At 36.0% G+C, this 27,144-nt stretch overlaps 2 protein-coding genes across 3 annotated transcripts; both read right to left on the bottom strand.

The window, feature by feature from the left end:
* Positions 1 to 759: 759 nt before the first annotated feature.
* Positions 760 to 18,061, bottom strand: LOC109036664 (uncharacterized). The gene is made up of 9 exons (XM_019051016.2): positions 17,619 to 18,061; positions 15,695 to 15,797; positions 15,048 to 15,308; positions 12,306 to 13,434; positions 11,345 to 11,559; positions 9,842 to 10,056; positions 8,201 to 8,373; positions 6,163 to 6,426; positions 760 to 3,659 (listed from the first exon to the last, which is right to left on the bottom strand). The coding sequence occupies exons 1-9, from the start codon at positions 17,652 to 17,654 to the stop codon at positions 3,245 to 3,247; spliced, it is 2,811 nt and encodes a 936-aa protein (XP_018906561.2). The 5' UTR covers positions 17,655 to 18,061; the 3' UTR covers positions 760 to 3,244.
* A 1,653-nt stretch (positions 18,062 to 19,714) lies between these two features.
* Positions 19,715 to 27,137, bottom strand: LOC109036628 (THUMP domain-containing protein 1). 2 transcript variants are annotated; one of them, XM_019050973.2, is made up of 6 exons: positions 26,907 to 27,137; positions 26,062 to 26,242; positions 24,470 to 24,625; positions 23,488 to 23,598; positions 21,225 to 21,313; positions 19,715 to 20,261 (listed from the first exon to the last, which is right to left on the bottom strand). In XM_019050973.2, the coding sequence occupies exons 2-6, from the start codon at positions 26,239 to 26,241 to the stop codon at positions 19,871 to 19,873; spliced, it is 927 nt and encodes a 308-aa protein (XP_018906518.2). In that variant the 5' UTR covers position 26,242; positions 26,907 to 27,137; the 3' UTR covers positions 19,715 to 19,870. The 2 variants fall into 2 exon arrangements, with proteins under 2 accessions (XP_018906518.2, XP_072160629.1); XM_072304528.1 differs by having other exon boundaries at positions 27,045 to 27,115.
* Positions 27,138 to 27,144: the final 7 nt, after the last annotated feature.

Here is a 27,144-nt window from a genome sequence, read left to right on the forward strand (position 1 = left end):
TTTTGCTGACGTCATGAAATGCCGCGCAAGGCTTGAGACTTCTTCAACAGGATTCAAAAAATTCCCGCGTATTTTAGAAAAAACGCATTAGTTACCTCAGAATCCTGATTAAGAAACAAAATAATAAAAATTCCTCAGGTAGACCCGAAATAGGTCAACTATGCGGACTAGGTTAAAATATTCCTAAGAAGTCCCAGAGAGTTATGCATTGAATTTACTTGTTATTTTAAAGTGAAATTTCATCCCCTCCGCACACATGGAAGTTTTGACTGCTCCATAGGAATTTGAGTGCCTAATTTCTTTTCAACAGATCTGTTTAATGCAACAAATACACTGTGTGCTGCGACCTTCCTTGATAAAGCTAGGGACTTTCGAAGGAGAACAGAGTCTTCACCTGGAGTCATAAAACACCCCCCCCCCCCCCTCCTCCACATGAACGAGCACACTTTAAATTAATTCTGTTGCTCTGATGAGGAAAAAATTAGAAATTTGTGTGATATTCTGTCTTTTAATGAAGACAATCTAGATATTTGCAAGTAGAATGCACAAGGACACGGAAATTATGCAGAATTTGGAGGTGTACGAACATTGATAAAGATGACTTTGACTTGAAAATTTGATGAGAAAAATATGACAAGATGAAAGGTGTGCTGACAAATCATGATTTTATATCCTATATCCCTAAAAAAAATTTTCCGAGAAAATTCTCCATTGATCAATCACATAGGAAATGAGGGAAACATAAATTCCAACTGTAAAAATAATGATGATAAGAGTTTATTTCAAAATATATCTTCAACAATATTAAGTAACAGTCGTTCAGAAAGCAGTATCTGCTACTTTCTTTTCTTCTCCAACTTTTGAAAATATGGTGAGCATATAGACCGAATAATTAACTTAGACTTAATAATATCAACCGAGGGAGGGAGCTCCAGATGTTAGCCACTCAAATTAAAATTAACAACTGATATTTGATTGAATTTTGTATTTGTTTGTTTTCGTATTTGAGATGTATTTGTCCTGCCGAATGAGCTGTGCTCAATGGCACAACTAAATGTCACATGTCACTCTATTGTCTTTTCTTGTAAACATTTTTTTTTTCTTTTGAATAAAAATAAAAAAAAATAAAAAAAAAATTAAACCATTCTCATTTCTTCCAAAATACCTACGAGAGATCATGATTTTCCACCACAGAAAGTAGTCCAGGTGGGTAGTGGAATTTCAAGAATTTAGATTTTATCTACTCATTTTGCTGTTTTTCACGAATTTAATGGCCTCTCTGAGTATAGCTTGGATTATTAAACCTATATTTTAACTTCCTGCCACTTGCTGACAGGGAAAGGCTAAAATTTTCAAAAATGACTCCCAATGATGTTCAAATACAGTATTTCGTGAAAGTTGTGTCCTTGAATGAAATTCTTTATTTTTGAGGGCAACAATACAAAACTACGAAGTTCAATACAACTCTCATAGCAAATAATTTAATATTATATATCGACGGTGTAAGTCGGCAATCACATAACTCGGTTTGCGACGTCGCAGACTTCCTGTCATACTTTATTTTTTAAACGGAAAACTACACCGCAGGCGGACACCGCAAACGAGATATGTGATAGCCGACTTACACCGTCGATATTTGGATACATAGGGAGCTACTTTTTCTTCGCAAGTTTCTTATCCGCACCCTTGTACTATCAGAGGATGCCATCACAATTTTTGGCAATACATATTTCAGAGAAAAAGCACAGCCTTAATTTCTGACAGGCTAACATATTCGGGGTTTAATATTCACAAGTTATACAATTTTTGCATGTTAACATTAAGAGAAAAAAAGAAAAAAAGAGAAAGGAAAAAAGGCTCTTCTTGGAATACATTTTGATAAATGGAAGTCGTTAAAACATTCATTAATATTACACTTTTTCATGCTAAAAATCAATGTTCGAGAATAAATTAACATTCAGAATTTCTTAAGAGAACAAACTAGAAGTCAAATCTCAAGTTGGAGGACCTTATAGTTATATAAGGAAAATAAAACGCAACAAAGTTATGCTTCTAACTTTCATGCGGCATGAAAAAAGTTTTCCTTTTTTTACTGCAACAGTTACATGACCAGATATGATAAGCTTCCATAACAGTGCATTCTCACTTATATTACACAGTGTGCACTAATTTTAATGACTTTATTTTCGGTAAAGAATTTTAACGTTATATGTAGATCTTCTCATTCAGAGGTGAAAAACCCTGGGAGCTCCTTTTATTCCAATCGGAAAAAACTTTGGGTTCATAACTTTTTGGAGCTAACTATTGTAAGAGCTGCGAGATGTAAGTCACCACATACATTCTGATACTACACATATATGTTGCAGGCAAACAGTCAAATGGGATATTCTAAGAGGCATGAACATAAGGTCAAATTTTGATAAGTAACAAGGTTTGGAGTGTTTTTGATGAAGAGTTCTCAAGTTTCCAACTTTCTAAAAGTGAGAATTCATCACCTGTAATAGCTGAGACAAAGATCTAGTACAAGTGGTCTGGATCTTCCTGTATTTTGACTGTCAAAAATTCTGTATTTTAGGACATGCTGCATTTTGAAATGAATGCTTGTTCAAGGACTAAAAACAACGTATGTACTTTGGTACAATGAAAATTTTTACACAGATTCCTTACCTACCTGTGCAAGGAAATACTTTTTATATAATTGGCAAAATAAAAAGAAATTCCATTCGTGTAAGAATATTTGTTTAACTATTTGCATTGGCGTTTGACTTAATGCCTGCTTTGACTTTTTGCCAGTAGCATAAATGTGCCTACTATTCTTTGAAGAGAGGTCTTTTTTAACCTAGCTGTGATGAGAGATAACAACCAAGAAATAGGATCTTTCAAAAAAAAAATGAGCTTCTTCATTCTTAAAAATATATTGTTTCGACCTGATACAGGAATGTACTTGCAGTTCAGCCTTGATACATATTAATTCTTGAGAATTGAGGCAAAAAAATACTAAGCTTCGGCACTATATTTAAATGAACACCACGGATCCAAACAAACTTTTTAGGAAAAGCACGTTAGTAGATGATGTACTAGGATCAACCTTACTATACACCAGAGCAAAAATAAATCAAACTTATGAAATTTACTTCCATTTTAAGGTCAAAATCAATTGAGAAAAATAAGCTGACATACATCAGAGATTCGGAGATAGATCTGGCAGTCCGCTTTAGAAAAATATGTAAACAATTTTATGTTCCTAGAAATTTGCAGTATGAGCACCATGGTACTGAGATTCTGAAGTATATCCAGATGACTCCTTTATCAGGTCATCTAACATCCTTTGCGTCTCAGGAATAATACAAAAATCATTGTCGTACTGTGATTTGTCAAGCGAAGCTACAGCAGCATCAGTTTCAATGTGGTCTTGCTCAGAATGTTCACTATCGCTTTCTTGAGCGCCATAATTTGCAAAATCGCTATTCTCCATGTTTGTTGTAGAAGTATTCGTTGTATTTTCATCTCTTTGTTGTTCTGCACCCAACTGCGAGACAAGGTCTTTTCCAAGTTTCTTCGATAACCGATTAAGATACAAGGTTGCTACGTGAGAACCCTTTTCTAGTCCTCGTTCTGTGAGTGGATTGATTTCAGTGCATACTTGTTTTACCCGATCCCTGTGAAAATGAGTTAAGGTTAATGGTAGAACAAAATAATGCTCAGCGATGTTACAGCTTCGAATTTTTCACACTACTTGCAAATGAAACCTAGCATGTGAAAATGGCAAAAAAGCTATTCATTTTAAATGGAACATCCGCCATTTTTACAGATTGCGCTCTATACATTGTAATCATGAAAATCAAAACCAAGAACAGTGTAATGCATTTTATTTAGAGACACAAATGAAAAATGGGAGCTCATCTTTGTTCACAGAGGGTGTTACAATGATATATCGACAGTGTAAGTCCGCAATCACATAACTCGGTTTGCAACGTCGCAGACTTCCTGATATACTTTATTTTTTGAACGGTAAACTACTCAACGGCAATTCTTTAAAACTGCCGTGATTTTTCTTCTCTGTGTGAAGAAAATTCTGCAAAAACTTCAAGGAATGATTTCAATTTGTTATCCTTTAAAAAAATAACATAGAGGCGGAGACATTCAGACACCGCAAACGAGTTATGTGATTGCCCACTTACACCGTCGATATGCATTCTTACTAAAAAGAATATGAAAGAATTAGAAGCTTTGAGGATTATTTACCCAGAGTAGGAACCCCAAAAACTGGTAATTGTTAAGGAGCTTTTACACCTGCTCTTTCAAAATTGATCTTTAACAGTAATTGAAGAGCAGAATTGCTAGAATTTATGCATAGCTTATAAAAAAACTCTACAACATTCGACTGTGGCCACTTTTAACCTCGACAACATTTGACTGCGGCAACTTTCTTATAATACTGTTTTAGGGAAAGATTGAATAAGCGGCAATTCATGAATTCATCTCTGAGATTTCTGGGTATATAGTTAAACAATGGATTAGTTGGGCTGGTCACAGAATTGTGTTTTGATGCTTGATTCTTCTAAATTAACTAAAAATAATAATATGTGTCCAAACTGTAACTTTCTATCTAACTAATAAAAGGGAAATACATTGATCATACACTGATCCATCACGCTCGCCTCCCCGCTCCCACCGGTCGGAATCGGTGCGAACTTAGCCGTTCGACGGGTACTGTCCCCGAGGGGTGCAATAAGCTTTCTTTTCGCGATCCGCCCGTCCGTTCGCGAGTAACCGCGGTCGGAAGTCGCGGATATTCCCGTAAGCCCGTGTGTGTTGGAAAGAGAGACGTAGCAGTGCGGGTATATTTCCTGACGCGGCCGTTGCCGGGTGGCCGTCGGATACCTTTAGCTGCGCGCGTAATTGGCCCTTGATTTCCGCTGTTCTATGCTGTGAACGGCAACACTGCGGGCCTTTCTATGTTTCATCCGATTATCAGCTGATGAAAGTTTTTGAGCTTTCTTATGTTTCCATAGTTATTCTTCTACGCTTACTGCTCGTATATTTATTCGCCTTCCCCCCTCCCCACGAACGTTTTTACTTTGTTTGGTTTTTTTTTTTTAAACTGAGCAGCTGATGAAAATAACATCTTTTTGAATGTTTTGGGTCAGTTTGTGAGGCTTCCTATCCAAAGTCAACTGAATACATATATTGTAGATTGTTGTTAAAATACCAATAAAAAAAAAAAAAAAAAAAAAAAAAAAAAAAAAAAAAGTTATTTTCCATTATCTGAACTTTAGTTGTTGCTTTCATAGTGGGTTTCTTGTGTAATCATGGATTTTTTGACTATTAATTTCAGTGGAACTCAAAATAACTGTAGTTGTCGTTTTAATAGTGGTTTTCTAGTGTAATCATGGATTTCCTAACTATTTCTAAACTTTAGTTGTTGCTTTCATAGTGGGTTTCTTGTGTAATCATGGATTTTTTGACTATTAATTTCAGTGGAACTCAAAATAACTGTAGTTGTCGTTTTAATAGTGGTTTTCTAGTGTAATCATGGATTTCCTAACTATTTCTAAACTTCAGTTGTTGCTTTCATAGTGGGTTTGTTGTGTAATCATGGATTTTTTAACGGTTTAATATTAGTGTTGTTATTTATTATTTAATTATTGAAAGTTGGGTTTTGGACGTCATTCACCGCGGTAGTGACACCCTTAGTTTCATCCATCTTGCTTCCATCCGAGTTTCACGCTGAAAAACCAGTGCCAATGTGCATCACACCGACTGATGAAAGTAAGGTGGAAAACCGAGGGTGTCACTACTGCAGTGGATGACGTCAAAAACTCGACTTCTTAAGGGGCGATATCTCTGCTAATACTAAACGTAGAAAGTTGCTGTTTGGACAGATCTTATTATTTTTAGCTAATCTAAATGAATCAGGCATTAAAACATGATTCTGTGACCAGTGCAACTAACCCATTCACAAAAATAAATATTCCACTGTTTTGATACATGATAACACTTATTGTAAGGGTAAGTATGACACTTAGTGCTGTAAATAAGGTCACTGCACTCAAGTCAAGAATATACCTGAATACGATCGTTTCGCTCTAAGCTATAGACCCTTTTAATTTAAATGGTCAAGCAAAAAATTAAAACAAAGAAACTTCATATGAGCTGTACCTTCTTCTCAAGGAGAAATTTTGTATATTATGTTGAGTGCGCACATGCTTGACTAGATTTCCTTGCGAGTTGCAAGCATAAGGACACTTGGGGCAAGGGAAAAGTTTACAATCCGCATGGGATGCCATGTGCCTGATTTGGTTGTCCCTGGTTTTTAATATCATCGGGCAAACATTGCAGGGGTATCTTCGCTCTCCATGAACATTCCTTAGGTGTGAACTGAGCGTCGTTTTTTGGTTAAACTTTTTGCCGCAGGCTTCGCAACTGCAAAAATGGAGAGTTAGTTAAACAAATTTCCTTACATTTATTGTAGGTCAACAGCAAGCATAGGCAAGTTGCGAGCAGTATGCACGTCAACTCGTTAGATTGCATTAATTTGCATCGAAATAATATAAGTTTGATTATTTTTGAAGAACTTTAAAAACTCTGCCGAGAATTTTCCATGATACTCTTCAACCCAGTGAGTTTAGCTGCCTATTTAGACCTAATCCAACTAAGGTCACTGATTTCAATAGACGCGAGAGCTAGTTGATACTATGCATGCAAGAGGGAAAGAAAGGCTGCCTCAACTCCAAGCATAACAATAGGTTCTTTCAATCTTGTTTATTTCTGAATTTTTTAACACTCTATTCAACACAGATAAATTGCAATCTGTGGTAAGCTTTAACATCAAGAGCATGATTTTCTTCGCATAAATATCTCAGGACAAACTGCTAAAAGGATTGTATCAGGTACCCATTCAGTTCACATGAGGACGTAGTTGTTTTCAAATGAATGTAAATATAACTTGTTGTAACAAGACCCCATAGGCTCCAGCAAAAGCACTGGTTACAAAAAGAAACCGTCAAATACATTGCCCAACACAGTAATCCTCTCTATCACTTTTCCTTCAAGTATCGTCCTAAAAGTTACCCAAGGATCAGCACCCATCTCTCGGACTTTTGAGCAAGGTGGGGTTGAAGTGGTAAAAAGAGACTTAGCTATTGCATGCTACTATAGACTGATCTGATGGTATGCTAGCTGTTTGACCGGTGCAGCAGAAAACAATTTTTTGGAAACATGAGTATGAAAGGTTACAGGAAATAAGAAAAAAAAATAGATGGAAATTTTCCTTCGATTTCTGATAAAATATTTTTTTAATCGAAGATTCAATTGAATCAGTTTCATGGGTGAAAACCAAATGAAAATCTGTTCTGGATATTTTTTATGTACGACTACATCTTTCTCTGCAGTTCTTTAAACTTGCAAAGCAAGCCTCAAATACAGCTGCAGACAACAGGGATAGATAACAGCTACGGATGACAGCTGTTCTTTTTTTCCCCCTTGTTTTCCTACAATTCACCTTTAATGCACCTTTGGTCTTAAAATTTTCTGGGTACCTCATCGTACTACTAATGGCATACATTGATGAAAAAACTAGATAAGCACTCTTGATTGAAGGGTTTTAGAATCTCTCTTTCTGTTAATAATTTGCAACAAATTTCCAGCAAATTAATATTGTTAAAACGGCAGAGGAAAATTACATGGGATTTTAAGCGATAACAATGCTTAATTATTTTTTAAAAAAGTAAAATATGAAATAGATCTGCAACGTTAAAAATCTGGGTATTTAAGAGGGATATTTTTCCAAGATCACCATCAATGAAAAAATATCCTGGGGAGTCTCATGTCGTACAGCATGAGGTCCATTTTGGGGGTTAAGCATATCAGACTATGCTGGAGCCGGATACGAAAGTTGGGCGTAATGAAAAAACTCAATAGAGAAATGTAGTTCCAGACTCCAATTCGTTCAGACTGGAGATTCAGAGATAACCTCGTGTTTTTTGATGGTGTAATAGAAAAAGTATTCAATGGTTTTTGAAAGATGTAGCAAACTGGAAAATAAATACAAAAAGGATACATGTAAACAAAAACTTGAAAGTCCTTAATTTTCACAGGAGTGCAAGTTTTTGAACTTGTGACTTTTGAGCTTCTGGCACTCACATGATGATAAAGTTCCACTTTTCAACTAATAATACTAAAAAAAAATGTAACTCACCTAAAAATCCTTTCGGGTAGATGGGTTGTGATGTGATTTCTAAGCTCCGAAGTTTGCCTAAAGAACTTATGGCAGACAGGACAAATGATCTGCTGTGGCTCTTTCCGTCTCACTGCATGTTTGTACCGAATATGTGAGTCCAGTGTCCTTTGAGTGTAAGCGCTATAACTACACTGAAAACCGGGAAAAATTTTGTTAAAATTATGTACTTCTTTGAAGTACACATTAAAGCTAGGAGCTCAAAATTTTTGAAACTAAGACCCCTTCTAGCTGATTGAAAGAAAGGACAGCAGCAAAGGTGCATACGTCACATTCTTGTAAGTGGATGTGATTAACTTTTTGAAACAAATCCAAAATTCAATTCTATTTGTTGGTGTCTCCTAGTTATTGATTTCATAGATCTATTTCGTGACAATCTGCAACGCGGAATTAGGGAGGGATTCTTTCTTGCAAACGCCTTCTCCATTTTGACATGGATGAAGAGCTAGATTATTATTATTATAATTATTATTTTTTTTTCCCCCTGAAATCATACACACGCATGAAATAAATTACAATATGGTTTAATTTTTGGCTTAAAATTGTTTAACCTTGTACCTTACTCTCCTCAAAAAAAAAGTGATCCTAAGGAAGGAAAAAGCCTTATACAATAACATCGTAAAAAGTGAAGATAGTAATACGTATAAGATAAGATCAATGATGGCAATAGTGTTGGCCTTCCTATGAGTAGAACAAAAGGTGAACTCGAACTCTTTAGTGCTTTAGTGCTAATTTAAAGACCGTTAATTTCCTTCGTTACTGTGGCTGAAAAATTTGGTTTTAATCTTCATGAATGAAAAACCCAATCTATACCTGAATATTTCTAGAATCGAATTACTGACCTGGCAAGAATGCTTACAGATTCACACTTTAAATTTTCTCTTTCATATACAGTCGTACTTTTTAACAGGGTTTCTTTAAGAAATGTTTTTCTTGAATATATTCTCTCTGATTAACAGTTTTACAGTGACAACGTCCTGATTCTAATTCTGCTTAGAAAAAGTTGTGACAAAATAAAACTGTAAATGGTCACTCCTTATAATGCCTTTTCCTTAGCTCTGAAGTTTAGCAAATTCTACCGGGGATTTCATCTAACAATGTAGTATGTATGTTATTTCAAGTCCAAAATGGCTGAACGCCAAAAAATTTTAAGATGTGCCCCCGAGGGACAATCACACCCAAACATTCTTCGCATTGAGTAAAACCTAAAATCTGCGTTTTTATTAACTCGGTCTCTACTGTACGAGTCTCAAGGCAGCTGCATTCATAGTCACTGACATCTTTACATTTATCTCAACCATGCTCTACTGCGGGATGATTTAAAAGTCTTGCATCAGCATGAGGCATCACCCCTTTAACTTTTGAACAAATGGCGATGGAGACTTCCTGATTTTTGAAATTTTTTGAGTACTCTTACGTCAAAGACAACGTCTTTTGTGCCTCCCCCTTCACCAAAATTTTAGGGCTACCACCCTATAATAGCGCAAGAAACCTGGGGCTGATTTGGTGCAGGCTTTTGGATCACCCTGTGTATTCCCATGTTTTTATTCTGTTCACATTCCCCCGATTGAGAGACATTAGAGGGGTTCTTAAAGGACTCACTTGTTGGCACTTGTGCAATTTTTGAGTGGGGTGATGCAGCCGGATATGCTCTTTCAACCGAATGAACGCGTTAAATTGCACTCTACAAAATTCGCATGTGTGAACCTCCTCCTTTTTATGGTCTAGTTTGTGTTTAAGATATTCCACACTAGTGACATAGGCTTGACCACATTTTTTACATTTGAATCTAGGAGAATGTATCTTCATATGTAGCTCTGTAATGGAAAAACAGTAGTTAGATGTTACATAATTTTTTCTTCTCAAAATGGGCAACTAGACAAGGTGTGAATGAAAGCACTATGTACATGTTCCCTCTCTGAAAATTTTCTCAGAAAGCGATTAACACAACTGGAATTTCGAAAATTAACTCCTATTTAAGATATTGGCACGCATTTAACGTGCATAATAAAGTGCGTTTGACCATGAATAAATGAAACAGAAACAATGGAGATGACAACATTTCTTTTTTCGAAATTTTGTTATGCATTCCTGAAAAATTTTAAAAATTAAGATTGCTCCAATACAAAGTTATTGATTCATATGAGTAAAAAAAGAAAATAAGTAATACATGGAAAAGGTATTTGACTTTTAAGACATATGCACAACAGAGGAAAAAGTACAAATGTTATAAAGAACCCCGCACAGAGCATGGGGTCAGCGGCTCTCGATGAAACTTTAATGGATTGATATAAAGATCATAATTAAGGGAAAGCCAAAAAATTAGCTCACTTTTGCGAGTAGAAGCCGAGATATTTGCGATTGAACCCGGACTATTTTCTGTGCGGCGGAGGTAAATTCTCCGTGTCGCCTTACCTTGCTTGAGCACTTCGGCCAGGAAACCCCCTCTCCCCACCAGGTAACTACGATGTCGCATTGTTTACACTCACTCCTTTCATTAGGACGCTCCGTTCGGGCTGTGCGATATGGAGTTCCCTGCTTCTTGCACCGGCCGGGCCTTGTGCCAGCCGGTTTAATTTGAAATGTAGTTGCTGAAACAGAATTGACAGATGCGAGGAGAGGGAGAGAGTACGGCATTCGCACCAGCCGAGCGCATAAGCACCTATCTTCACGTGAGTGACGTGAGGTCTGATCGAGAACGCCGAACAATGAGAGGAGAGGGGACTCAGAATTCTTCCGCCATGCTGCAGCATGATAGAAAATAGTCCGGATTCAATTGCGAATATCTCGGTTTCTACTCGGAAAAATGAGCTAATTTTTTGGCTTTCCCCCTATTATGAACTTTATATCAATCTATTAAAGTTTCATCGACTTTCATCGAGAGCTGCTGACCCCATGCTCTGTGCGGGGTTCTTTTGTCAATTCATTGCCAGTTGATGTAAGATTAAAAGATATTAGAGACCTCAAAAACTTAAATTTTTTTTAGATTCATAGACTTTTCAATGTGTTAAAAACCTTGGAGAAATTAGACTTTTATAGTCTTTTTGAGGCTTCAGGAGTGACTAAGGAATGGAAGAGAAATCAGTACTGTCTAGATATACTTACTAAGAAGCGATTCAGTTCTAAATGCTTTGCCACACTTTTCACACATTTTAGGCTTTTTCACCTTCGTAAATTGAACTTTGGGAATACTTGGCCTTAAAATTTTGATTTTCCGCTTTAGTTTCGCTGGGGTAACAACTTCCTCACACCCTTCAGTATTGACTACATCACTCGGATCAACGATGACAACGAAGTCCTCACTGGCTTTTTCGACACCCCTGTAATAAAATATAACAAAATTTGAGGGACTTAGTAAACCCACTTAGTCAGAGGTTGGTAAGTGCAATAATTTTTTAAGACAAACTCTAATATTCTAAAGTGAGCCTTTGAGGAGATTGAAGACTTTTGAAATCAAACTTTAAAAAAAAACCTTAAAAAACTATGATCAGCCATTCCTACCTATGTTTTAATGAGTATTTCAATGAAATAAAGAATTTACCCTTTCAAAATTATAACAGCAATAACAATCATAAAAAATATAAAAAGTATTGAACAATTCAAAGAGAACCTGACAGAGAAGAAAGCATTTCCGAGAAAGAAGCATCAAATACTAAAATAGATTACAAAATAACTGTCCTAAAATTAACCTTGAAGCTGAGGATAGAGGTTCCAAGAATATAATGTTGATCGATATGAGCATTATAGAGATTGCAACAACTAGTGATAATGGACCATTTATTGAAACCTAAATGAGGGAATGGAATAAAAAAAGATAAATTACAATTCCTAGAAAATTGATCCAGAGCCTTAACTCTAATGTTCTGAAGGAAATCTAAGACGTCAAAGATATTGCCGACTAACTTAAACAAAAATAACAAATTGTTATATTCTAGCGCACAGTAAAAGCAACTTATACATATATACAAATTATTGTACTGTGACTCATCTTGAACGCATGTTTCCCAATTTAAGTCTGATTAGTCTGATAAAACAATATAAGAAAATAAACAAAATTTGTACTCACTGTTTTTCTTCGTTATCCATCTTCAAATATTTTGTCAACTGCTTGGTAATAACACTACGCTGTTTAGTTGAGAATTGAAAATTTTTCTTTCGTAAAATATGGAATTTTTCTTGGGAATTATTTCCGGACTTAAGAAGTTGCAAAGAACGCTTATTAATTGCACCTATATTTGACTTGATCAAAGGAGCTTTCTGCAGTCTTAGCGGTAAAGATGCTTTGTTCTTCATGTGGACATTACTGCCAATAGTACTATTAAGTTGCACGGTAATTGGAGTCTTGGGGGTAGTGGGTAGTTTATTCCACTTGTTAGGCGAAACTTGAATCTCTTTCAATACTTTGCACTGAACTACTTTTGGTTGCAAGTCTTTTGGTAATATAGTTCGATACCTGGTGTCTGTCGGTAAACTTGATGTTGACTTTTTCACTAGGGGAGAAGCAGGATTGGAATTTGATCCTTCAATCTCCGAGTTTTTGTCAACTATTTTGGAACTCACTTGCAAATTTGCAGGGACCACAAATTTGCTACCATTAATGAAAATTGTGGATTTGGCTGGAGTATGTAACCTAGGGTTAGGAGATTCACTTGCTTTGGTCACTACCACATTCGGAGGTGGAACAAATGCGATTGGTTTAGTTGAGGTGTTTTTAAAAATGATCATATTGTCTTCAGTGACATCAAGGACTGTTCTTGAGTTTTTAGGCGGAGGAATCGTCTTTGTTTTAATAGGACTGAACATTAGACGGTTAAGAGGTTCCTTGACCTTCACTTTCAAATTACCAGAGTTCAATTTTGCAGATGCCATTGAGGAGAGATTGTTTCTTGATTTCAATTTCGGAACCATAATTTTTGATCTCTGGGGGCTTGGGCCCAATGGAACGGCAGCATTTTCATAATAGTGTTTCCCATCTTTGCTTCTCCTTAATCTTTTAACTAAATGATATCTTTGCCCATCCTTTGTGACTAACTTGTTTGTATGGACCAGGTTTGATTCGATATTTTTGCTGTGGATAAATAGTTTTTTTGTGGCAGTATTGATTGGTTCAGGTGCGCGCGCATGACTTGAACTCACTTCTTCAAATTGAGAGAGATTTTGAGCACCTTCATTTCCTTCCACGATCCTTTTTCCACCTGTCACATACCAAAAAATAGTTGAGTAAGGAAACATGGTTGAAAAGCAAATACAATGCAATATCGAATTGAAAATAAATAGTTAAATTTTTGATGATGGTGAAACTAAAGAAACCCTGTGTCCACCCAGGAGGGTGAAATGATTAAAATTGTTTTACAATATAAAGAAATCAATTGTTCCTAATTTCTAATTGCCTAAAGAAGACAACGTTAGGAATACCAAGAGATTTAGTGCCGCCTATGTTTGAGCAGCTTTGAGTAGCAAAAAAGATATTCTGACTCAGAAACAAGGACGTAGGAATGATAAAGAAATAAAATACAGTAGAAACGGTATATAACGACACATTCATTACAGAAAACCGTTTATATCGTTATTTTCGCGCGGTCCCGTTTTTCCATCCATAAGAACGATCTAAAAAATTCCTGCATTAATGGGAAACGCTTATTGCGGAAAACCGCTAACATTAGCAAAAATTTTTGTCCCAAATTTAAAAAATTCCGAAATAAACGGGATTTTCCCAAAAAAATTCTGTGCGAGTTTCGGAACTTATGCAATCTATTGTCAGATAGTTATTCCGAGAATTCAATACAACAGAAACACCATCCAGTTATTAGCAGTGGTGTGGCGTGCTTCGCAATACATTGATTGACATGCCATTAAAACCTATGGAAAACAATCAATAAACAGGGTGTTTGCAACGAACACCTTAATAATCGATCTTTTCCCATAACTTCAAATCGGGCAATATCAATAATTGATCATTCATGCTTCGCCACTGGTTCCGCTATGCCTCTAGTTCCGTCTATCATTGCCATATTAACTCAAAATTCATTAACATTATTTCACATCATAAAAAATGACGGCTTGTTGCATGGATAAGTTATACTTTTTTGTGTTTGAAAAGGATGAATTCGTTTCTCCCACTTATCATAAAATTACTGCTTGCAAAAAAATTCAAATTGATCCCCAGAAATCGGGTATTAGCTGTCACGATGTGGCATTAGGCAGCGTCAGACAGATCCAGTTATCATGGAGAGGCGCGGGCCACGCAGAACTCAATATTTAAGCAAAAACCGCTTGTACCAGACACCCGCTTATAACGTAGTATTTGGCCGAACCCAGTGCGTTTCGTTATATGCGGTTTCTGCTGTAGAGTGAACCGAAACATGAATAATCAAACTGTGGGAACTTAATACAAAGGACTGGGTTAGGAAATTGCATACTACTAGGGCTCAAACCTTATGTTTTAGAGTTAATCACAAAAATCTCATACATCTGTCCTTTTCATGGAAAATCCACATTTTTCTCTATTTAAATAAATAAATTCCTTTATTTCACTTCAGCATTTCCAATGGGTGAGATGAGGATTTATTTCCCAATAGGGTAGATTACGTTTTTGAAAAGTCAGTAAGCCTTTCAAAATCTGTGCTTTTTCTGCGTATTTGCTCTTTTTTTGTACCGTAGAAACCCTGTTTCTTGACAAATTTTGAGATAGAATAGTTACTAGAATAAGAAATTTCTTCTGCAAGGATGGAATCAACTATTACTCTGTTCACTGGTTCATTGTTATTTCAAATCAAAAGATAAGAAATTAAAATTAAAAATACATTACCTCCATGCGTTTGAGGGTTTTTTCCCGAGAGTTTGACGGTGTGATCTTCAGGTTCAACAGTTTCTGCTTCATCCGTGCTAGAAGATGACCCATCATTACCGGCCGAGGATACTTTAGGATCATTTTTGGCCCCACTTTCTTTAATTTGTAGAATGCTGCACTCATCATCATATTCTGAATCTATCAAGTCAATTTCGGTATGCAGAGAATCTTCTTCTGCCTCCGTCACTTCGTCTTCAGTCAAGTCATTTGTTGCAGTTTCTAGAATGGAATTTATGAGTATCATTAATGAGTGCACTTTATTTACCATATTTACCTCTTTAGCTCCCTAGTACCTAGTACAGTTTAACTTTTCTTTTTCAACAAAATATAAAGAAGTTAAAAAGAAATATTCATTTTTCACCCCTGTCTAGAGTGACTTCTTTAGGGCCCAGGAAAAAAAGGACCCTTATAATTGAGTAGTCTTCTTTCTGATCAAAATAACACATTCGATTCAATTTATTTATTTTAATGACACACCAACAATTACTGCATTAGGTTTTAAAAAATGATAAGGATGTATTCCTCACCCTTTCAAGCTTCTTGGAGGGGTTGAAGTGTAGGTTGGATGTGTGTGAAAAGTAAAATCTGCATGATCAAAAGCTTACCAGGTGCTGGCAATGGATTTGTGAGATATTCCTTGATTAATAATAGCGAATACTCCCTCAGTGAATTCGGCAGGTTATTGATTTTCCGGAAAAATGAGTCAATCTGAAAACAAAGAATAAAGCCCCATCAATAGCACAATTAGGGTTTAAGTCAAGCAATTTATTTATAATCAATCATCCATCATAAATTTTAATAATATTGGCAACGCAGTAAGTACAGCTGTAAATTTTCATAAAAATGGAGACCCTCCACAAATCAAACCAGAACTAGGAATGATAGCTAAATATCCCAAGTCACAATTGTTAGCAATCTGATAGTGTAGGGGCGCAGATTGTTCTTTAGGGAAACATTTGGTCGAAATCTGCACCACAAAATTTTCTTAGTGCACAAAAAAGATCATAAGAGGGGCTTGGCGAACAAGGCGCATAAGTGCAGTTTTTGCTATTTCTAGAAATATGTGTTTAAAGTTTCGAAATTACATGGATCCTCATGGTGGAAAGAAAGTTGAAACTGACTGATAGAAGCTTAAAAATTTGAATTTGGGAGCGAATTTTTCAAAGACTATCCATTAAGACTAGTTTAACTTGAAATCATTGGTATCTCAATTTTTTCAAAAACTGCACTTATGCGCATTGTCCTCCAAGCCCCTCATAAGACCTCTTTAAGCCCAAAAATGTCAAAACTCAGAGCGCTTTTCTGTTTTTCCTCATTTTTTGCTGGGGGGAAAAGAAAATTGAAAAAAGCCATCAAAAACCGGGACATATCTACACAGGATAAAGGTGGAGACATCAAAGAGCAACCATAGCATTTTTTTTGCGCTCTAGCACTCAAAATTTTAGAAATGGATTCAGCTAAAAAGACTAGGTATCCAATGATGGTTCTCGAGTTCAATAGCACCATAGACAATGAAACTCTTGCAAAAGTCAAGAGATTTTCAATTTAAGGACTATTTTCAGGAGAAAAAGGATGGTTGCAATCATTAATTTTTTTTTGTTAGCCACCTTACCAATGATTTTCCACCACCTCCGCAGGGTCTAAGAAAGAGAAATTTTTGAAGTGGAAATTTTCATAGCAAGTCTTCAATATTAAATTGATAGAGCAATACCTTAAAGTAGGATTTGATATTCATACTTGATGGTAAATAGAATGAGAACAAGATTATTCATCGAAGTTGTCTCAGGATGCCAGATAAGAATGCTTCATCAGGTTCTACCAATAGGTCAGTTGCGCTGGTCACAGAATTGTGTTTTGATGCTCGATTCTTGTGGATCAGCTAAAAATAATAAGATCTGTCCAAACCGCAACTTTCTGTGTTCAATATCAACTGAGATATAACGCCTTTTGAAAAGTCGGGTTTTTGACGTCATCCACCGCAATAGTGACACCCTTGGTTTCTTCCACCTTGCTTTCATTAGTCAGTGTGACGCACATTTACCCTGATCAGTTAAAGTGAAACTCGGATGAAAGCAAGGTGGATGAAACCAAGGGTGTCACTACAGCGGTGGATGACGTCAAACACATGACTTTTCGAAGGGCAATATCTTTGTTAATATGGAACATAGAAAGTTACCGTTTGGACAGATCTTAATATTAATAGCTAATTTACAGGAATCAAGCATCAAAACACGATTCTGTGCCCAGCGCAACTTACCTATTGTGTCAGCTAAGGTCAACTTTATTATGACAATTAGATCTATTGCAACAAAAAGTCAAATTCTAGAATGCAGCCCCACTGAAGAGATGGCAGCTAGAAATTTGAATGGAAAATTTCATTAATGATTCCAGAACGATCAAAAACTATGAATAGTTTCGCACAAACAATAGATATGTGTAAGCATTGGATTTACCTTACGTCATGATAATAAATATAATAAGAAAAGGATGAGTTTTGACTTTAGCAAAGCTCATGAATAATATCCATACCTCAGAGGAAAGGCTAAATTGCTCGTAGCAAGACATGATCCTCGCTGATCTCCTGTAGCAGTCTCTTCAAAACTCAAGTTGAGGCTGAATGAGTGATATTCTACTTTGATGTTACTTTGAAATTATTAACTACTGATCAAACACATAAATTTGGGAAAAGTGGGACTGTGTATTGTGAAAAAAACTCAAAGAAAATATGTTGATAACAAGAGTGAGCAAGAAAAAAAAAAGTTCGCAATGATGACCATTGCACAGATTTTGGCTATCTTGCGTCTTCACAGCCAGACTACATTTTGTGAAATCTAGAGATAATTATGCACTGATCAACTTATTTTTTAAAGAGTACTTCACTTCTTTCGTGAGATTAAATTATAACGTAATCAAAGACATGATCACACATTCACACACAACAAACCTGAATTTCAACATAACATAACCTCCAAAACAACAACAAAACAATGCAAAACGAAGAGGAGCGGTTCCGATTGGTTGGAGTATCTCCGTAAAAGGAAAAAATTTAAAAAGAAGCGGGAACGAATACGGGGTTTCGTACACGTTAGTACTTACCTGAAAACTCGTCACTATAAGTTTCTCGGATTTCGCTGTATTTTTAGAATATCTTCAGCTATAACTGATCATAAATAAACTTAAGGGATGCCGTAACTTTGGAGTTCTCCACAAAGAGGCAGCCTGTCAAAAAATATTTCCTTCCTACCTGTGCATTAGGTAAGAACTGTGCGGTGTGCATGGAGATTCTAACTAACTGTGAACGAAGAGATGAATGTATTTCCATCAAAAGAAACAAAATCCATTCTGACATGAGCCCTGAGATTCAAAATAATACATAAATGACAGGGTTTATGACACAATGGGCATAGGACCTTTTGATTTAAATGCATCCAGATGGCCTGCGTTTGGGTGTTTGTTTTAGGAAAACACCAGTGGCACTATCGTGTTTCTTGTGAAATTTTACAAGCGACGTAGCTCTTACGTAGACATGCAGTCATTTCAAGTCTGAGTAGGACTTGCAGTGATGAAATAATCGAAATTCTTAAGATAAAGTTATCTTTTAAGCCTTGGCTGCTTGTTGGTTTATCAGAGTACCAAAAACATCTCCCTGCCAAATCATAATACCTTTCAATGTCATATCAATGGCCATAGTGTTAAACCATGTATTTCTGTTTGCAACGTTGCAGATTTCCGATCATACATAGTTTTTAAGTATTTATTCTTTGGAAAACTAGGCAACTTGATTCCTTGAAAACTTTGTTGATTTTCCTACTCCATTGGCAGAATATTCTGAGTAAATTTCAAGCCATAAAATTTGCTTTATTCTCCTTTCATAATCGAAGTCTAGGTTAGGAAAGGATTCCTGGGGGTTTGAGGGGTTATAGGATCTTTCAGGGCCCAGGGCGCCATTCAGAGGCGTACAATATACTTGTGGAACGGTAATCAGTATTTTTTCTCTCCAGTGCTTGGTTTTCAAAAAAATGGACAGATGCACTTGCGGAGAGGGCGGCTACTCACAGTACAATACAAACGTTAACATTTAACAAGCATTGAGCCAATCACATTGCGACATGCTCCGGGCTCTCGTACGTTCAAATGCAGTTTTGTTGAAAACAAAGCCCAGGAGCAAAAAATGCAACTACCAGACCCCGTATATTTTGGGTTACGGATGAATGCATTGCTAAAAGTTAAGGGAGGAAGCTATGTATCCCAGACTTTTGGCTCAAAACCACCACCAACATTCAGAAAAAAGAATGATTTCCCCGAAAATTTTGGGTGGCATAGCTCCTACTGGGAGCATTTTTGGGAAAACATTATTGAGGAAAAAAGTCTTTTATTGATCTGAATAGAACTTAATGCTGCTGCAGAATGGCCATTTAAACCCTCAAACACCTTTTGTACTTCATGCTGTATAATATAGATTTAGAGGTTAGCACTTAGATGCAATTTATTTACTCTTAAGTTATGAATTTTGGGATTACAGAATCTGTTCCACAGTTTCCGATGGATTTTTTAAATGGAGTGAATTAGTATGTATTTATTTTTTTCTTACTTCGTAGGAAGAGAGGAAAATATACTCGTAAAGATTCTTGTTAAATTTATATCAAATTTATTGAGATAATCGAAAACTTTAAAGTAGCAAAGAAAAACAACAGAACACAAAAAAAGTAGTAAAGAAAAAAATTCTTACTTACGGACAAAATTTAAGTAAAAATTTGAAACAAACAGCGCCAAATGAATAATCAAGATTCTCTTTCCTTTTCATCTTTCAAAATTGTTGTTTCAACAGCAGGATTTTGTGCTCCCAAATCGGGATTCACATCATTAGTCGCTGTTGTTTCTGAGGAACCATCATCTTTTTTTTCTGAATTCTCAGTGTCTGTGGAGTGAGTATCCTTTTCTTCAGCTTTCTTTCCTGATTCAGTAGGATTTGTCAGCTCCAGGAGGTTGTACTTCCGCAATTTATAGTAGTCCGGGACAACAGATAAGCAGCAAATGCCTCGAATTACTTCAACTACCACAGCCAGATTTGGTTCCTTCAGGTTTGCTTGGTGCAATGGATTACAGTCAGTCACCAACAAAGCTAATTCTCTTACAAGTTCCATACGGTCAATGTTATCATTCTGTCGTCGGCTGCAACAAAAGCGAAAAATTAGATGCTACAGGCTGTGATCAAGTAGCAAGCGGTCATATAAGAGAGCGTGGTTGCTACAGGCCGCAGTGATTTCAAGGCTAAAGTTCAGGGGTGAATAGATTGCTCGAATGGGCCACTGGTCAAGGTCTGGGCTTGAAAAAATTCACATGGCTTTCTTTTCAAAATCTCACATAGGTAATGATTCACACAACAGGAACGTTTAAAAATCAACTCCTGCAAGAGATATTAACGAGAGTTTTTAACGCAAGTTAAATGAGAATTCGATTACACAGGCATCGATTGTAAGTTTGCCATTTATCCAATGTTAATTATGAATAATTTCTACATATATGAAATTTTGAGGGAAAAATATATTGCGTAATGCTACAATTCATACCCTGTTTAAAGGCCCATTTTACAGACTTTTGGATTGCAAGATCCTTGCAGAAATTTTACCTTGGTGAGTAAAGTTTTGCTCCTTACTAAACTATTACTTTGATGTTTTAAAGACTTTTTTTGCAATAAACATTTGATTTATTTCCATCATTTATAATCCAATGTTTTAAAAAATTTGACACAATTTTAAAAAAAAAATATATTGAGATAATGCATTGATGGTGGTTTTCTTGACATCCACCTTCTCTTGTGAAAGGTTGATGGACTCGGGTCATCCTACCGACAGGATGATCTTCGAAATTAGCCTTTTATAATCAATGAATGATAGGGTATTCCAATAAGAAAGTTTCAATATTTCTAACACTTTTCTCAGAGGATGCAGGGGTTATTCAAAAACAAACAAAACGACTTAATTCGTAAACTCAAACTAAAAATGCACACTTAGCCACCTCCTTCTTCAATGGCATAGTACAGAGCAAAGTTATTTTCCCCTTTTCAATTACTGTGTGTTAACTCCTGTTAAATAGAATTACATACGATTGAAAAGAGTAATTTTACTTGCTCACTTAAAAATGATTGAGAAAGTGGTGCTGTCACATTTAAAATGCTTCTTAAATAATATTACAGCTGCTGCTTTTATATCTTCTACTGTGGCCTGAAAGAGATACACAAAAAAAGATCAATATTTTAAACAAATGTTGCACTCAGTTGGATTGCATTAAGCAGAAAGGTACCAAGCCACATTAGCTATTGTCAAATTTACTTGGGCAATTCAATTTTTTACACGAAGACGGTTGTGTAGATTTTTATGCAAATTTCAGGGAATTTTCTACTCTGTGCAAAGCAAATTCCTTTAAAATTTCAAAAAAATCTGCACAAACGTTCTCCTGTAAAAAAATTAAATTGCTCATTTTTGGCGATGGGTCCAATTTTGATCATTTGATTTGCAGGACCTCTCTGGATTGTATTTCCAAATTTAAGGATTGAGGAGTTATTTATACATCTGAGTTCTCTTTGGAGGAACATATTGGATTTTTTTTCTTAAAGGCCTACAGACTTTTTCGGTTTATAAGCACAGTGTCAACAGATTTCAGTGGAACTGTCCCCCACTTCTATAAGATTTGGGTTTTGTTCATCTTAACCTGTGCTTCTCCTGTTTGACTACCACAGCAATACTCAACAGCAAGCCAACAATAGAAGTTATATGTGTTTGTCTGGTAGACAAGGCTAGACTAAAATGGAACAGAGCTGTGTGATGAAACAACTGCATTGATTAGATGACTAACAAGGTGAGCCCTTTCTCTGGCTGAATAATCAACTGGTTGCCGGTCTGCAAAAAAGTACCTTTAGCTATACAGTAAATTACACAGCCCTATAAAGAGCTTAAAATCCCTCTGACATTCATCTGATCAATACAGCTTTCTGATAACATAGATTATGTTCGTTTAATCAGGTCATAAAATGATTTATTTTGTTTATGGTCTGTTTTATACTCCCTTTGACAACTAGATTTTTTGTTGAGAATGGGTCAGTTGCACGCAAGAGACACAGCCAACTGGACACACTTTCTGAGGGTAAATTCCCTCAAAAATCACGTTACTCACATCAAAGAAGTTTCAGATTCACTCCTTAGTGTACAATCTGCCTATTCTGTAACACGCTTTTTCAAATTTACCGCGTGGGTATGCGGGCAATTTTTTGTGGTGGCCAGCAGTCAGGTTTACCTAGAGAGAGACCTAACCTAAATAAACAATCAATCTTGCGAACTGTTGTAAACTCTTCTAGCGTAAGATTTTAATTCATTCAAAGCTTTTGTTTTTACAAAATATAGAAAGAAAAAGGGGAAAAAGCTTGAAAATGATTGAAATCATACGATAAAAATGTTAGTGAAACCTTTTGTTTGCAATGTATAGTTTTTCTGACTTCTCTGTCTGTGCAAACCTGGTCAGCGCTGAATGAGAAAAACTGCCCGAATACCCGGGAAACCTGAAAAAACGTGTTACAAACTACGCAAATTGCGCACTACAGAATGGATTTCAGAATTTTTTGAAGTGTCCAACGTGATTTTTGTGCGATTTTACTTGTGTAGAAGATATTCATTTGGCTGTGTCTCTTGCGTCCAACAGTATTTTTACACTTATTCTTGAGCGATTTGAAAAATTTTTAGCCTTTTAAGTTGCGCAAGATCATCTTAATGATCTTAAAAATTTCATTAAAGATGGGACACTCTGTTTTTCATTGGATCTAGGTTCACTGAACTTATTCCTTACGAACCTCGTTTTCTCTTCACATAATTTTTAACTTTTTCTGATCATGGTGCAAAACTGTTCTTTCACTTTGTATGCATTTGAATTCTTTGTTTTCCTCAGGCTGCCTAGCTTGCTTGATTTAAAAATAAATAAATTTTGCCAGGTTTGCAGTGGTTTGGTGATAACACGATGGTGCTGTTGTATTTTTTAAACCTCATTCTATTTTCCATTCTTTTCACAATTACTCACTCTTTGATAAAAGATTCTGATTTTTTTTTATCAGATGAATTAGATTAAATGGTTACATCAAAGAAAAACAAATTTGAAATGAATAGTAATGGGGAGAAAAAAATTTAAGAGAACCAACCAGAGGTATTTAATATTTTAGGCATTTAAATAAGAGTGCTGGCAACAACTGGTCTATTTCACCCTGTGCTTCTCAAGTTTATAAACTTAAAGAATTCAAAATAGAATGCAGTTCATAGAAAAAAAAAGAGAGAGAGAGAAAAAAGAAAAGAAATGAAAGGGGCAAGATTTCGCATGCACATATAAGGATGAAATGCATCAATTATTTGCTTACCCTGCAAACAGCCTCTACAGGAATCATTCGAAGAAGGAACCTTGTCCTCTGCTGTTTTGTATCAGCAATTTCGGCCAGGATACTATGAGCTAATTTCACAGGGTCATCAAGCTGAAAAATATCAGATGCATGAGAATTGAGAAGGGCTGATATGCATTGCTAACTTTTACAGATAGATGAATTTAGAACAGTTGAAAATGTTGCTATTTGCAACAGCTTGAGGGATACTTCTCAATTCCTACGATATCACGTGAAAAATGAAAGAGTGCATTAGATAATAAACGCTGAGCCAACCATCATTCATCAAATTATGATGAAAGAGCTTGTCTGGTATAGTCATGTACAAAGAATGGCAGATGGCAAGTTCCTTAAGTAGGTACCAGATTGGGTTATAAAATAACCCAAAATATGAGGGAACGCCTAACAAAATCATGGATACATGGCGTTCAACATAAAATTGCAAGATGTAATTTGCCAAAGAAACCTTGTTTTGATAAACATGGATGGTGATTAGGTGTTGCAGGGCGCCTGGGAAGTTGTAAAAAGGATTTTATATTTTGACAAAATTCTCAAGCTAAATTCTTGAAAACGCAAAGAGAAATTATTTGAAACTTTATGTGATCATCACTACTAGTCATTTTCCAAAAGAGTAAGATGTGATCAGAAATCTGCAGTCATGACTGCCATAGAATTTAACAGATGAAATTTACTGACATTTCCCTAATTTTCCTAACAAATTTTGGTAAAATTCCTTCATATTTGACAATATGCAGAAAGGTTGAAATCAGTCACTTTCAAATTTCAACAAGCAACGTTTGTTGTTTTAAAAAATAGAAAAATTGCAAAACATAGCTTTGAAACAAAAACCAACATTAAACTTTACTTAGGACGATATCTTTTTTCTTTCACCAGATACACGTTATAAGGATTTCAGCTTCAACTCTTCAACCTCACGATATGGAAAATAATAGTAGGTACTTACGGTTGTCTTAATAAATACCACACCCTTAATATCTGTATTGACAACACTGAATTTTCTTTGCTCTGTTTTATCATCGGATGATTTAAGCTCTTCGATTTCTTTTGCTAGCTCATCTTCTACTTCTGAAGCTTCAACATTTTCAGCAGTTTCTGGTTCCTAAAAGATACAAGAAGTTAGATAGAAAAAATGATAAAAATTGGGATTACATTTCCCCTGTTCCTACCTCCTTAAGTAGTATTTTATTCCAATATTAAAAATTATGTAATGATGAGATTGAAAAAACTTGTGGATATTCATAGGATAAAATAGAACATGTAACCAGAAATTTATGACAATGCAATCTAAGATGCAAGAATTTTTAGTTTCGTCAATGACATGTCCTTTGTAATTCAGGTATTTGAAATAAAATTCCTCTGACCTTTGAACGTAATAAAAAATCCCATACAGATCATACATGAATCTGTTGCGAGTTAAAAGCACAGCCAATTATATAGACTCACTGCGGGTAAAATCACACAAAAATCACAATGGGCACATCAAAATAGTTTGAAATTCATTCCTTAGCATGCAATCTGCGTATTTGTAACACGCTTTTTCAAGTCTCCCGCATCCACAGGCGGCTCTCCTCAGTTGGCGACAACCAAGTTTGGACTGACAGGGGAATGAGAAAACCTTACCTAAATAAACAAAGAATTTTGACAATTTCTTTTAGTTTACCATTCCAAGTATTCCGATGGTAAAACTACCAGACCAAGTACCATCTTACTTGCGGTGTTTAAAACTCTCCCCTCCCATTTTATTTTTTGAAGTACCTAGAAAAAATAAATAAAATTTCTTGAAACTTTCGAAGAGTTTTCTTCACACAGAGAAAAAAAAACACAGAAGTTTTCAAGAATTGACGTTGAGTGGTTTTTCATTTAAAAAATAAAAAATTACAGAAAGTCTACGACGTCACAAGCCAAGATACGTGGTCTGGTAGTTTCACTGTCAATTATTATTCCTTTTCTTCTTGTATCAATTGTAATCTTACATAAGGGAAGTTTTGAACAATATGTGAGATTGTTTGTTTATTTAGCTTAGGTTTTCTTGAGTCTCTCTCCGGGAAAAACTGACTGCTCGCCATTAAGAAATAGGTACTGTCCTCAGATGCAGTAAATTTGAAAAAGCTTGCAAGTCCCACATATGCAGATTGCATGCTTTGGAGAGGATTTCTTACTTTCTTGATATGCCAAACATGATTTACATTCAATTTTGTTGGAAAAGAATCTATTCATTTGGCTATAAGTCTATGGTCAACAGACCCAAAGGTAGGTTCCGCTTCAACCGCAGTCACTTTGCTCACCATGAAGAAAAAAATTAGCCTTTGGTGAGCCCTAGGTAACTATGAGTAATTAGAAAGCATTAAATTTTTAAATGTTACTGCTATTAATCACACAAGAGTTGAATGAATGATCATGAGCAAGTTTTGGATGGCATGGTGTTGCTACTTGAGGCTCTTCATCACCACACTCGTGTTACTCTGTAGAATAAATGTCCGTGGCTATTAGGTCAGTACATGACAAGTATCTAGGTGGGAAAGAAAACATGATTACCTTCATTTCAGGGAATAATTTGGCAGAGAACTCATTCATGATATTGTAAGATTCTCGGACACACTCCTTCTCATTCATAATGTTACAAGTACAGATGAACCCCTTCAAACCAGGAGTGATGCAGAATTTACCCTTTTTGTGGGTTTGTGGTCTGTAAAAATTCTTCCTTTTGGGCATCATTCTGAAAATAAGAAAAAATATTTCTTTACAGGGCTTTTCAGGCAATTCAGAGCTTACATTCTACTGCACTGTATGAACAGTTCAGTGTTAGCTGGATTCCCCTCAAGCAATGTGATTATTGAACCTCAGTGCATAGGTGGACAGGACAAATCAAGACATAGGCCAATCTTAAGCATGTTCCATACAATATCTAGCATTTTGATGTCTTATTGGGCTGCTTTAAACTTTCAATAGTTGACTTGCTGCAATGTTAGATATTAAGATCTGTTCAGGATTAATGGGAGGTTTTCTTTTTTATCGATGTCATGGAGGATCATGATAAGCCTCACTGCTTTCACAATGCTAACTATTATCGCGATTCCACCCTATTTCATCCATGCCAACGGAACGCTTGGATTGCTCCTCAGAGATGATTTTCACAATCTCAGCCTTAGCCTCAAGCAGAACCGTAGATAACCTGATCCGTTGCGTTCCGCGGAGGGATTTTGATAAGCCCTTGGCTGTAGCAGATTACGCATTTACAGCCATTCATGCTATTGAAAACTTCATCCATGATATTAAAAATGTCTATCTCTACACAGCTCAGGTTGAATTGTGATTTGTTTATGAAAAGCCGGCGCCGGCATATCGACGCGGCATGGGCAGAAGAAAGGAGACCAACTCACCGGAAGTATGATTGAGGATAGAGCAAATTTAGAGCTGAGAAACAGCGAGAATCGCGTTAAATGATTGCTGCGTAATCGCTGGTTACTGTAGCAGCAGATTCTGTAAGAGCTGATAAGTTTGGATGAGACAGAACTTACAGAAGGAAAACGTAAGAAAACTGGTGACCGAGCCGAGACGAGAGAGGAAAGTGAGGAAAGGCAAAGGAGTTTTTTGTTTACACCACCCACACACACACCA

The sequence above is a fragment of the Bemisia tabaci genome, chromosome 1 (genome assembly GCF_918797505.1).
Source record: "Bemisia tabaci chromosome 1, PGI_BMITA_v3".
NCBI lineage: Eukaryota > Metazoa > Arthropoda > Insecta > Hemiptera > Aleyrodidae > Bemisia > Bemisia tabaci.